This window comes from Ctenopharyngodon idella, chromosome 19 (genome assembly GCF_019924925.1).
Source record: "Ctenopharyngodon idella isolate HZGC_01 chromosome 19, HZGC01, whole genome shotgun sequence".
NCBI classification, from domain to species: Eukaryota; Metazoa; Chordata; class Actinopteri; order Cypriniformes; family Xenocyprididae; genus Ctenopharyngodon; species Ctenopharyngodon idella.
In genome coordinates this window covers 1,690,076-1,704,299 of record NC_067238.1, presented here as the reverse complement: position 1 = coordinate 1,704,299, position 14,224 = coordinate 1,690,076, and the positions used below count along the sequence as shown (strand labels likewise).

Below are 14,224 nucleotides of genomic sequence, written 5' to 3'. Positions count from 1 at the left end.
ATTCCCTGACAAACTGGAGGACCAACAATGCTCTACATAATCAGAAGAGGAAAGACAAAAATAAACTTCTTTCCTGGTATTCAAAGACATTTGGAGAGAAACACACTATACCATCATTACTAAATAAATGAAAAGTAAAAAAGAAAAAGAAAAAAGTAGGAAACAGTTCCTTCCTCAGAAAACAGCCCGGTCACACATTAAACATGATATCAATTAACTCTTCACAGCTGAACACAGTATTCTTGCCATATGGACAGAGCTTTGTTTTGTTTATATAAAAAAAAAAAAAAAAAAAAAAAAAAATACAATCCAATAGAGTTCAGTCAAGCTTGAAGGGAAGGTTGGATCACAAAGTAAAACCCAAAGGGGCTGTATAACTGTAAGCTCTACAGGGTTATTAAATTGCTTGACTTGAAGAGAAAGGGTAACGGGTGAATAAAGGTTACAGACAAACAGAAATACACTATCAGACAGAATATTGATCATGTGCATTGTGTACACTTCCAAATACACATGAACACACAAACACTGTTCGAAAGAAAAGCTCTGGTTGTATAAAAATATTTGACGGTTTGCAAAATGGACACGCTCAGCAGGCTTTTGGAAACCGAATGAATGACAATGAGATTCCACAACTGTGGCTCACTCATCCAGATACATCAGCTCGAAGGAAAATACTTCAGACTCATGACATTTTCTCAAACACATACACCAGGTATATGCCTAAAAAAAGAAAGAGGAGAAAGAGTTGTTGGTCAAGGTTAAAGACGAGACATCATGGTAATCATCACATGCAAAATATACTAAATTAAACTATGCTAAAATATCACTTATTTTGAAATAACCAGAAGACCAGAAATATACTCTTTGAAAATACACAAATGTGAAAGTGAATGCTGATGATTCGTCATTGTGGACCAATCATAAACCATCATGGACCCTGCGAACACCTGTATTTAATGTAATCTCATTTCAATTTGAAACTGATACTTTTTCTTTTTTTTTTTCCAGGATTCTTTGATGAAATTTAAAATAAACAATTTAATTGAAAAAGAAATATTTCGTAATAATGTAAATGTATTAACTGTCACTTTTCATTAATTACTTCAAAACTTTAGTTAGTTAGTGTACAGAGAGAGAAGAGAGAGGGAGAAAGCGTATCTGTCATGAAAAATTATAAACACCATAATGTATTTTGATATATACTATAGTATTGAATGCAAACCACATTCATATCTACTGTATATCTTATATGTGGTGCTTCAAAAAAGGTACTACTTTTCTGTTAGTGAAGATGCAAGTAAGCTCTTCTAAGTTAATAGTTTTTTCTTGATGGCCAACCCACACACACTTTACTTCAGTAGGAGGAAATATCAACTACTTTATCTTAAGAAGAAAAGAGTTTTCACAGCTGGGGTCTTTAATTTCTTGGCTTGTATGCGGGCAGAGCCTTCAATACAAATGAGCCTCCATGCATGTTATGCTCACTTATGAACATGAAGATCAAACAACTCAATTATGGCTCCTGTATTAATATCTTACATCATGTTTTGTGAAATCAGAAAAACCTTCGAGACAACATCTGAGATGTTTCAGAAAGTTAAAGCATCTGTCTATATCAAAAGACACACTGTTTTTAATAGGAAGAACATCACCACGTACTTGTAGCCTCCCACTCAGACTTGCTCAAGGTTCCCTGCAGAGAAGGAGCAAACCATCAGAACACAATTAATACAAAGAAAAAAATCCTTTCTGCTGAATAATAAAAAAAGAAGAAAAAAAAAAAAAAGAAAAAATTATATTACGGCTTACCAATGGAGGTCTAACAGCAGGATTTTCAGCTATTCTCTTGGCATGGTCATACTCCTCCGGGCTATCGGACGCCAGTCGGCCCCTCTCATCCGGAGGGTATTGCTATGACAACAAGACAACACAAAACTGTTTGATTTTGCCAAAGTAAGGATAAGGCAGTATGGTTCTATAGACATCATTATCTACAGATAACAGATAACATTAGATAAAAAACTTGGTACTACGCAGTTTCTACTGTTCTGAATGACTGCAAGAGATCCAACTCTAAAGTCTGTATGATGTTCGGGTACATAAATATGGCTTTTCATGCTGCTATACGTTTGCTAGGGCACTGTAAATGGTTGCTACTGTGTCTGTACACAGTTACCATGGTGATACTTTCAGTCTCCTCTGTCCATATCAAAAGAGCCAAACTCAGTCTCTATGATTTTGTAGAGCTGAGATTTGGTGTATTCATGTTGGTGTACGGTTGCTAGGGCGTGGCTATACAGTTAAAAGGGTGTTATGTAAAACTGCTTGCCTGTCAAGTCAAAAGAGCCCACCCCTATTATCCCTATATAATGTTCTGGTGCAGAGATATGCCAGTTCATTTTACTATATTGTTGCTAGGGCGCTGTAAATTGTTGCTAGGGCATGGCTTGGAAGTTTCTGCATTACTACTTATTGGCTGGTTGCTAGTCTGAGTCAAATGAGCCCAACCCCAAGTCAATGTTAAGTCTATAAGATTTCCTGCCCAATTTATTGTCCACCAGGCGAACATTGTACATCTGAACGTTTAAAACAGTCATAGCAGTATTCAAGCCAGATGATTTGATACCTCATACATGGGTGTATGACAAAAAGTGTATGACAAGTTATATGCCGAAATTTTTACAGAAGTAGTAGAAGGGAGGGAAAAAAAAAAAAGGAAGACATCTAGATCAATGGAAAGTCTAGGGGGAAAATCAAACCAGTTTCATCCAGTGTCACAAAAAAAAAAAAAAGTTTCTTTTTTCTATGTCAGTTCAAGGGCCTATTCTTTGTGCGTGGATTACTCAGTCATCGACGATTTGACATGATCTAGGCTTGTTAGGTTTTTTTTTAAGCTCATCCTGGAGTTGCTGTCATAGCAATTTTAAAATAATTATAATGTTGTGTAGTCTATAACAATAGACAGAGCCAAATTTTACTCATTAAGAGATTTATTCGTGAGGAAATAATTGTCTCAATTTTATTTGAGCCTTACACACACATACAGTTAGCAAAAACTGTGAATTAATTTGAATGGTGATAGCTATTATATGTGCAGTGCAGGAGATGCAGAGCAGGTAAGTTACAAAAAATTACACAACTTGAAAAATGATGTCTGATGTGCCATTAGAAATGTTATTGACTCTTAAAGGGTTAGTTCACCCAAAAATGAAATTGTCATCAAGTACTCACCCTCATGTCATTCCAAACCCACAAGACCTTCGTTCATCTTTAGAACACAAATTAAGACATATTTCATATCTGAGAGGGGGTTTTTTTCCCCATAGAAAGCAACAAAATTACCACATTCAAGGTAGTAAAGACATAGTTAAAATAGTCAGCGTGACTACAGTGGTTCAAACTTAAATGTTATGAAGCGACGAGAATACTTTTTGTGCGAAAAACAAAAAAATACGTTCACTATGTCAACTGCGTATGACAACAGCTCAAATTGTTAAATATAGTCGTTATTTTTGTTTTGTTTTTGCGCACAAAAAGTATTCTCGTTACTTCATAACATTAAGGTTGAACCACTGCAGTCACGTTGACTATTTAAACGATGTCTTTACTACTTCTTTGTACCTTGAATGTGGTAATTTCGTTGCTTTCTATGGGAGATAAAAAAAAAAAAAATTTAAAAAAAAAACCCCAAAAAATGCTCAGATTTCATCAAAAATATTTGTGTTCAAGATGAACGAAGGTCTAGCGGGTTTGGAACAACATGAGGGTGAGTACTTAGTGACGGAAATTTCATTTTTGGGTGAACTAACCCTTTAAGAAGCTTTATCTACTTCACAAGTAAAATTAAATGAATAGTTAATTACAATAGGCTACTCTTGACACTGATAAAAGTTTAAAGCCTATACTGTACAAATACTAGAAATGGTGAAATTATCATAAATACCAGTTTACTAGGTGAAAATTGCACGAATGCCCTCCCATTTCAACTTGAAAGCCATGAGCTCGTAATCACAACTTCAGAAGTGAGAATTATCAAATTTCCGATAGCAGCATTAATCCTGATTTCCTGAAGGCAGCATTAATCCAGATATTTTAATCAAATCCGCAAATTTGTTTGAAGAATCAAATTAGCCAGAGATCAATTATCACGTTTGGATGAATCTGTCAAATCATCTCAGATATATCAAGCGAGATGCAAATAACAGACCCCTGGAGCAGATATCTTCACATTACCACTGGCATGCTAATGGGATTACAGCTGATTGTGACAGGGATTTTTTTTTTTACAGGGAAAAGAGGTTTGAAGTGTTAAATATGCTCAATTTGTGCTAATGTGCAGTTATGACAGCTACATTTGAGGATTTGTGCTTGTGTGGGTGCAGTCAAACTGACTGAGGATGTCATTCCTAATGCAGGAACATGCATGGACACATACACAACTAATCAAACAAATGAAATGAATTGATTACTCAGTGACAGTGATGTCACTTCAGAGTCATAAAAAGTATGTCCCAAAGTCATCAAAACCAAAAAAAGTTTATAAATTTAAAATTGATCAAATTATACTTGATACAACTAAAGAAAGAGAAAAAAGAAAACACTCCAAACTAAAGAAGTTAAAAACAGCAGCATTTAACTAAACATTTAACCATAAACAGACCTAACATCCTGTCCAGTGAGTGTGAGTGTGAGAGAGCGAGAGCGAGAGCGAGAGCGAGAGAGAGAGAGAGAGAGAGAGAGAGAGAACAATTTGAGAACTTTGGCAATGATGACAGTTTAAAGTTTACATTTTTGGGAAAATATCCTGTCATCAAAATCGTAGGAGCAGCTTATATTTAATGTCAACATAAAGTGGCATTCTACTTTCATAATGTGATGTATTTCTCATGAAACCGAAATTGATCAGAAATTTCATGTCATGGAAAGTGATCTCAATATGACAGGTAATAAAAGGAGGGGTTGAAAGGAGGGTAGCCAACAGCAACCAAAAAGGAAAGTCATGTCAGAGGTAGAGCAAGTGAATCCATTTTGCTAAAAAATTAAAGACAAACACCCTTTTTCTTTGGAATAATATGCACTGATAAATAACAAATAATATCAATACATTACTTAAATAGTACAGTATTTATTCTGTGTAAAGTGGATGAAAGGTGTAGCATTTTTACTGTAACACACACACACATATATATATATATATATATATATATAAAATTTATTTATTTAAAAATAATCAGTTATGAAAAGCCAGTGACAGTCCTACACACATACCTCCAGCGCCTGCATCCACTGCATCAGAACCTTATTCTTATCATCTTTAACTTTCTCCTCAAAGAATTCTTTGAAGGTTTTCTTGTAAACCAGACGCATGTTGTACTTTTTTGCCATTCTGCACAGAAAAAAATAATAATAATAATTTAAATTATTATTAAAAAGACAATAATCATTGATGATGTTTCATCCATAACACAGAAATTACAGTTATAATATGTTTGTATATGAATTTTCTAGAAGCAGAAATAAACGCTGAAACCAAGATTGTCTATGGCACTACAGCACATATTTATAAAGCTGTTGCACCCTCTGCTGGCACATTAGGAAAGTAACAATCATGATGATGCGATATGTTTTGAGATGAGATGAGACACTTACTCCTCAAACAGGGGGAAATACACCAGAAACTCTGGGACATTAACAACACCCTCCAGGCTGAAATCATACTGACAGCCGAACAGAGGGTAGTCTCCTTTCTTCTGGAAGGTCACACTGAACACTTCATTTCCAAAGCTGTTGGAGTCTGACGCCTCCAAGCGCTTCCTGTTAAAAAACAATCCGTTTGAAAGTTTTGGTTAACATGAATGAATTAGTGTTTTGAAGTGTTTCTGATTTAGAACAAAGCTAACACATGTATGTGGTTAAATGATTGTATAATTGCAAAATCAGTTATGTGGTTGGCGTTATGAATTGTTAATTAACAATTGTGAATATTGCAATGATTTGTGTTTTTAATTTGACCATAAAGATATTTTATACACATCTCTGATTTAAACTTCAGTAGCAAAAATCCTGATTGTGTTAAAAAGTTCAATCAATTTCCATGAACAAGTTCAAACCGTCCATTTTAATGAATGTTTAAAACAAACTGAACGATTTGTTTGCATCAAAAGGCTAAAAATAAAGTCCTGGAAGCTTTAAAACATTTGAGTAAAGAATAAATGTAGGTCAATGATTCTTGACTTGATTGTCATGTTGCTGTAAAGAAATAATATTCATATTTAATAAATATTTGAAATTGTTTTCGCTAACGGTCTTTCCTACTTCTAGAGTACAATTTACACTACCATTCAAAAGTTTGGGTTCAGTAAGATCTTTCTTACGGGACGACATGAGGGTGAGTACTTAATGACAGAAATTTAATTTCTGGGTGAACTAACCCTTTAATACTTTTATTTAGCAAGGCATGAAATTGATGCAGTAAAGACATTAGTAATGTTACAAAAGATTTCTCTTTCAAATAAATGCTGTTTAAACTTTCTATTCGTCAAAAAAAATTCTGAAAAAACGTCTGACGGTTTCTACAAAAACATTAAACAGACATAGCCATTTTCAACATTGCTAATAATAAGTAATGTTTCTTGAGCAGCAAATCAGCATATTAGAATGATTTCTGAAGGATCATGTGACACTGAAGACTGGAGTAATTATTGCTGAAAATTCAGCTTTGTCACCACAGGAATAAATGACAACTTAAAATATACTAAAGGGCACCTATTATGCAAAATTCACTTTTACATGGTGTTTGAACATAGATGTGTGTCCACAGTCTGTGTAAACAACCAGCCTACAATGGTAAAAATTAGAGATCGACCGATATATCGATTTACCGATATTTTCCCCGATATTTAAGCATTTTACCATAATGGATATCGATTTTGTAAAATCGGATCTACCGATAAACGCCGCCATCTTGTGGGTGTTTTGAGAATTGCGCGCAGGATCGGCATTACAGTGCATCTGAGGGGAGACGAGACAACGCCGTGCACAGGTTAAGTATACTTGCCTGCTTTACTGTAATTAGTAAACTTTATTTAACATAACAGCTATTAATGCACAAATTAGATGCGTTACATAAATGCCTGAAATGTAGCTAGTTTATGTAGCTTGTCTCTAAGAAACAGAGACAAGCTCACAGAGCCACATAAGAAAATCCGTCAAGTCCTGTCCTGTCCCAGTAAAGATGTAACTTTGCATGAATTAAATACTACAGCCATGAATGAGTACATGTTGAAAATAAAAGCGCTGAATTTAATTCTCTCTCTGTTGTCTATGCTCATCATTAGTCTCGGGAAGTCATCTGCATTTTGCTGTTCACTCAGTGGGTTGATGCTCAGGAAATGCTCCTCCAGCACGGCCACCACATGTAACTTTTAATAAGATTCGCTTGTTTAAAACACCGTAATTATATAAACATTTACTATATAACCATTAATTCGCTAATAAACATCCAAGTAAACGCAACTCTATGAAAATTAATTATCTCTGCGAGCGATCGCAGTTTAAGTATAGTTCTGTGTAAATGCATAGATAAACAGCACTTTGTCAGCAGATATTTCATAATCTAGAACGACAAAAACATAAATAATTCTGATATATAAAATACGATGTTTTGTTTGTTATATTCCAATATTCCAGAGAATATTGTTATTTAACATTATCCAGCGAATTATTCTTCACTCTTTAGCCTATTAAACAGCTTATAAATCTACTAAAACTGTAGTTTAAAATGTAAAAGTATTACATTTCTGCAAAGTTGATGACTCCTGTCTTTATTTATTTTCTCCATTTGAAAACATTAGACATTCTACATTTATTTTGCTTATTGTTAACATTAGTGTTGCTGCTGATGCTTTTTATAAATACAATTATTTTTGTAATATGAAGATTAAAATGAACACATTAACATATTTTTTGCACTTTCATTTATTGTATAAATAAGATTTGTTTTGTTTTCTATGCAAGGAGGGAGTGATTGTTATAAATAAAATGATTTGTTCAGTTCAGTGGTGTTGTAATCATGTCAAAAACAGAAGTATAACAGTAAATAAATATCGGTTCTGCATATCGGTTATCGGGCACATAAACACACAAATTATCGGTATCAGTTCTAAAAAAATAATAATAAAAAAAATCAATAATATCGGTCAATCACTAGTAAAAATCCACCCACTCTTATATATAATCCCCATAAATCGGAAATCTGCCCTGTTAGCAGATCCCATCCAGAATGAGCCACACGTTTAGACCCTCACTATAGCACCTATTGATATAATGTCTACACCACATAAACATTACAAATGTTTTGTTTTTGGATAGACTCCTGGCATCTGAGCCACTGAGAAGAACACAGTGGATGAATTCAGAAGCTTCTAAGCACTTACAGGCAGCGTTTATTGGCGGTTATAAAGAATAAAAGATTCTGCACAAAATTTGACTCTTGGGGGTTGAATATTTTTCTACACGTATGTTTAGAGGCAGTTTGATTTTTTTCATTTTTCATCAACTTTACATTCTCTGAATCGCTCAAATGTGTATTAATAAACTCTGTATTATAGTTTACTGATGCCTTTGATTAATTGTTTTCATAAAATTTTATTCTTAGCAGCAAAACGTCTTGCAGGTTAAGGGGGTTGAATAATTTAGATTGCAACTGTATGATATGTCCACAACACTGAATCTGGCCCCCTTTTAAAAAAAAGTTTGGGCACCCCTGGTGTAAGATATACAACGAACGCCTGCATTGAAAGCGCGAGTACTGAAGAAAAAACGAAAGTGAAAGTTTACGGAGAAAGTGAAAGTTTACGGAGTTTCAATGACATTGCTACATTAAACTACATATACATATACACATTAAACTACTACATATAAATTTGAATATAATGTATAATAATGCAATGGTGGAAATATGTGTGGGTCCTGATAATAATAAAATAATAATATTATTTTAATAATAATAAAGTAATAATAATTAAAAAAACTGTATTTTTTGCTTAAAATATAACGATAGTATTGTATTGTGAGTTTAGTATCGCGATTTCCAATCTTGACGAGTATATTGTTACGCCCCTACTTAATAAACATTACAGTTAGCCCAGCCCTACAACAAACTGTCACATGTAAACAGTAATAAATATAAATATCATAGTTAGAGTGTGTGTGAGAGCTTACACCAGCTCGTATGCATCCGGAGTTGTTCCGATAAAGAATCCTCCCGACCGGAGTCTCTCACAGGCGTTTCTCAGCATGGTGTCAGCCTGCTGCTCACTCTCAAAGGAATAATGATACACAAACTGACAGCTGCACACATCAAACTGCAGCTCAGGGTCTCGCAACTTCTTAGACAGCAGCTCCTGAGAAAGACAGAGAGTATGTGACCCTGTACTGTCATTTACTGAATGATGCTCAGTGACTTTCATGTTTCTCCTTTTTGACAATGAACAGAGTCCCTCTAACAAATGAAACATGGTGTAATGTGTAATTTTTTGCACTGCTAATAAAACACTGGCTCGTACCCTGCTGCAGTCTGCGGTGATGAACTCGGCAGAGTATGTGCGGTCGTTTGGGTGACCCCTCCGTCTGAGGTCATTATAGCGCTGCTGACACTGCTCAATGGACACAGCAGCGATATCTGTGACGTGCGAACACAAATACAGAAGTACGTGTGATTTCCAATATAAAGACATTTTTTTTAAAGTATGCAGTTTACATTTACGAGCATCTTAGGTCCTGTTTACACCTGTTGTTAACAGCAGTGTTGGATAGTCTGATCACAAGAGGATATCGCTAAAAAATAGTGTGAATGCTTTGATTAGTGGTCGATCGATATATTGGCATTTTTGAATTATCGACAACAGTTCTAGGGTCACAGAGCTGGATCCTATCCCAGTTTCTTTGGCCAGAGGCAGGGGAAAGCACCCTGGACAGATGGTATGTAAAATTAAAAAATATGATTCCCAGTACACGCAGACTTGCCAGATTACTGAGGGCACTATTGGATACAGTGTCTTAAACATAACTTGACCATACTTTGATGTTTTGTTCTACAACATACATACATATCTAGTTACTTTTTAAAAATGGTACATTTTCAAAAATGAACATAACTGCTTCAAAATATGCGTTCTTTCTATGGGTGTGTGTAATTTACGTTGTAAAACAAAACATCAAAGTATAGACAAGTTATGTTTACCACAGGTTTTATTTTACACATAAATCTAAAAACACCATTATAAAACCCCATAGGAAAATCTAAAAAAAAAAAAACTAACGGCGAATTAGAGTGTGTTCACACTTGGAATGTTTGGTTCGATTGCTCTGATAGTGCGGTTCATTTGAACATGCGTGAATGCCATCCGAACCCTGGTGCGCACCAAACAAGCGGGCCACTTCCAAACGAACTCTGGTGCAGATCACATTATATATGAACGCAACACGGACCAAAGACATGTAAACAAACCAAAAACAGGAAGATGAGACCCTTAAAAGGACAGAATGCTCACGCATATCGTTTTTTTCTCGTCATAGTCGTGATGTTGCACATCACAGTTCGGTACAGGCGTCAGAACCGCGTTTCCTCGCAGCAGATCAATTGTGTGTGTGACGGAGGGATTCCTGCCGCTGTTTTGACTCCTTTACACATTTTATAAGCTCTTCATGAATTCTCAGCTGGTATGTATGTAGCCTACATACCACCATATGTAGACTACACACATAAAACGAGCGCATTTAACACAGCATTGTTTGGGATGTTCGGTAAGTTTCTAAATTTAAAGCTAAAGCTAAATTTTTTTTTTTTTTTTTTGGTCTGGACCAAACAAACCGAACTACAAGTGTGAACACACCCTTAAGTCTTTCAGGTTCTGACGTAATATCTGCACCATTGACAAATATCTTGTGATAATATAAATGTGCGGATAAAATAAAATGTGCAGTCAGTACCACCGCTCCCTATATTCATAGTGCGCGTAATCGCGAATTTGAAACCAAAAGTAAAAAGAGAGTAAGCATTCAAAATCGATTTCAATACCCCGCATTATTTTGGCTCACTGATGACCGGAAATTATAGGCATTATAAGCCTATACAGACTACACGTGATCACAAATTTGAAAGCGAAAGTGAAAAGTGAGGTGCCCCCCGGTGTTATCAGTAATACTGATGTTGTCACAAGCTCATTTACTGGTGTGAAAACTTCTTTTCTCAACCTTTTTATCTAGAAGCTCCTCGATTGTCCAACACAATATTCAAACGACCCTCATATAAGATATATTTTGTCTGTTGTTCTGCTGTAATTATGACAAAGCTGCTTGTTTTCAAACTTTAACATTATCAGAAAATAGGAGTATCAATATATTAAATCATTACCCACAATTAATTTTGTGGAACTGCTTTTTATTCAGTCTTTAACAATTTCTTTATTTGTGAAAAACACTATTACATAATTAAGAAGTTGCTATCAAAAGTATAAATCTGTTCATTTTAGTTTATCAAATTATTATTTTTTTAAATGTATTTTTTTTTAAATCAAATTATTTCTAATTCAGTAAATATTATGCAAAATAAACATGTTTTATTGCATGTTTTATTTACTATCAGAAAATCACTAGTCGTGATGTGTCCTGGAAAAATGGCAAAGCAATGCACACTCAACTAACATGCAATAGTTGTGCTAAAAGGGCTTTAATCGTCGTTGGTTAGGTATGGCTTTACCGTTTTGAAAAGCAAAACAAAAGAGTCCTAGTTTTTCTTTTATGGCTCACTGAGAAATCTTAATAACGGTGTAAACACGACATTAAACTTTACAGACACTGGAAAAGTATGAAGAGGATTGTGTAGTTACCTGCACAGACCAGTTTATCAATATGTCCTTTTTTCCATTTGAGAAGGTCCCCACCTTTGCCACAGCCCAGATCCAACACGGTTACCTCTCTCCGTTTTTGCTTCACCTTATCCAAAATCTCCGCTGAGGAGACCAACACACAGACCTCAAACAGTTAAAAAAAAAAATCTCATCCCTGACTAACCCAAACACAAACAAACAAACCACTATATGGCACCAATACGGTCTCATGAAATGATTTTTTGAGAGATAAAAGTAATTCTGTGCTGCTTCTCACAAATAAGCACGCTCTTCATCCAGTTGTTGAAGTTGCGCATGTGGACTATCCTGCTTTTATTACGCTCTGCCAGGCCACACTCCTGAAGTTTGTTGTAATGTGTAGCCACTTTTTGACTGTGTAATGATTCCTCTGTGACCTGCAAAACAAAGCATGTATTGAACTGAGCAGGGGAGATCAGTTGGCACACTGAAACGCAATTACTAGCAGCACTATTTCTCAGTAACTAGATTTGGAGTTGAAATACCAGTTGCAAAAATGATTGTTTCCTTTTCCTCATTTGAATACTAGGTTTTATTATATTGACATTATATTGTTTTATTATTTGTGGATGTGATTTTTATTTGTGATAATTTACCTTTTTTTATGTTAAGTTGCCATTTTAAAATCTGGCAAGGAGCAACAGATGAAAATGAGCCTGTTGGGCGAACTTTGGGTTATTTACAGTGTCTGACTGTTGATTGAGGAGCATTGTCCCTATCAAATAAATAAATAAATAAACAATGGTTTGATATTTTGCAAGTTTCATTTTCTATTGTTGATGTTTATAACACTATACGTTGCTATATTGCCTTGGCATTAAATAAAGAAAACTTGTTAACGCTGTTGTTTGAGTATTTCTAATACAACAGCTGAGGAAGTGATGGCAAATTTGACATTTTTCTCTCTTCTTACCAACATAACCAATCCCTTGATATTTTTTCCTCTTTTGTAAAATTATAAATGCACTATTCTGTTTTTTTGTTATTTTGCTATTGTAGCAAATGGGAATGCAAAAATTATATTTGTTGTTGTTTCCGTTCACTACTATATAAGTTTACACAACTATGATGACTTCCGCTTCTGAGGACCCCAGACATTTGGAAAGGGCCCATTTAACATTTTATACATTTAATGCATTCTAAATACATATATGTTGTGGATAATAATAATAACAATATATCTTAGTCAAGAGTGATCACCATATTGAATTTTATGCAGATTAAAATGAGGCTGTGATGGATAGACTTACAGTACCTGTCAAAAGTTTGCAAACATTACAATTTTTTAATGTTTTTGAAATAAGTTTCAGAAGTTTCATAACTTTCAGAACTTACACCTGTTTTGTGGAGTTTTATGGTTATTTTAGGAAACAACTGAACGACTTTCAAGTTGTTAAACAACAGTACAATCCATTGAAACACATTGTACTTCTGTCCCTGCCTCGTTTTCATTCGTGTCAAAAAATAAAGTGACTATCCTGACTGAGCTCTACAGCTCAATATCAATAAAAAGTAAATATCCTGAGAAAAACTCCCAGAAGTAAAAAAAAAAAAAAAAAAACTAGCCCCAGTCTTTGAGTTTATAAAGAGTCAAGTAAATCATGATGGCGCGAGCTTACCAGCTTCTTCCTGGGAGAGACATCTTCATACCCCTCGTCGCCGTCCCTGTGTCTCTTCAGTGAGGATGATGATGATGAAGTCTGGGAACCATCTAAAGATGATGCTATACTGTCCTGATCGACCTTTGGATCAGCATATTTACTGTTCGCCTCAAACAATCCTGTGAATAAACGCGCAGTGCATTAGTATTTATGTTATGAAATGTGCATTCACCTTTTACATAGTAAAGGACCACAGGGAAGAAACATCAGTCATGATTTCAATCATTTCAAATCGAAAGTAATGCGTATATATGAAGTGTACGTAGATAGACCAATATAAACATAAAACGGTAGTGCGTCAGAGTTGCGTTCATTACAACGGCTCATGTCAAGCGTCCATCTCGTCACGTGTTTCATCTACAGAGACTGATTGAGACTAGTTGAACTTAAAATGAGACAAACATTATAAATCATATTAAGAGTTTATGTGCTCAGCGCCCTGATTATGTAACACACTTATCACTGAAGACTAAATCAATGTTGCTGCACTCACTTGAGTTTTGCGCCATCATGTATCCAACAAGCAGCGCTCTTCACGATCTTCACTGCAGTATTTCATGAGAGAACCAGCGCAGCGCAGCGCAGCGCAGCGCCGCCTAGAGGACTGGTGCCTACAACAGCAGTCGAAAT

At 35.1% G+C, this 14,224-nt stretch overlaps 1 protein-coding gene across 2 annotated transcripts in view; it reads right to left on the bottom strand.

The window, feature by feature from the left end:
- Positions 1–282: 282 nt before the first annotated feature.
- rnmt (RNA (guanine-7-) methyltransferase) overlaps positions 283–14,224 on the bottom strand; it is a 210,518-nt gene continuing 196,576 nt past the window's right edge. Inside the window, exons 1-11 of one of the 2 annotated variants that reach the window (XM_051873112.1) lie at positions 14,088–14,180; positions 13,553–13,713; positions 12,172–12,310; positions 11,895–12,017; positions 9,570–9,685; positions 9,226–9,407; positions 5,653–5,817; positions 5,272–5,389; positions 1,813–1,914; positions 1,663–1,696; positions 283–723 (exon numbers count right to left, since the gene is read on the bottom strand). In XM_051873112.1, coding sequence (XP_051729072.1) covers positions 686–723; positions 1,663–1,696; positions 1,813–1,914; positions 5,272–5,389; positions 5,653–5,817; positions 9,226–9,407; positions 9,570–9,685; positions 11,895–12,017; positions 12,172–12,310; positions 13,553–13,713; positions 14,088–14,106 — 1,197 coding nt within the window. In that variant the 5' untranslated portion in view covers positions 14,107–14,180 and the 3' untranslated portion in view covers positions 283–685. Of the gene's footprint in view, positions 724–1,662; positions 1,697–1,812; positions 1,915–5,271; positions 5,390–5,652; positions 5,818–9,225; positions 9,408–9,569; positions 9,686–11,894; positions 12,018–12,171; positions 12,311–13,552; positions 13,714–14,087; positions 14,181–14,224 lie in introns of those variants that run through there. The other variant, XM_051873113.1, reaches the window with a different exon arrangement.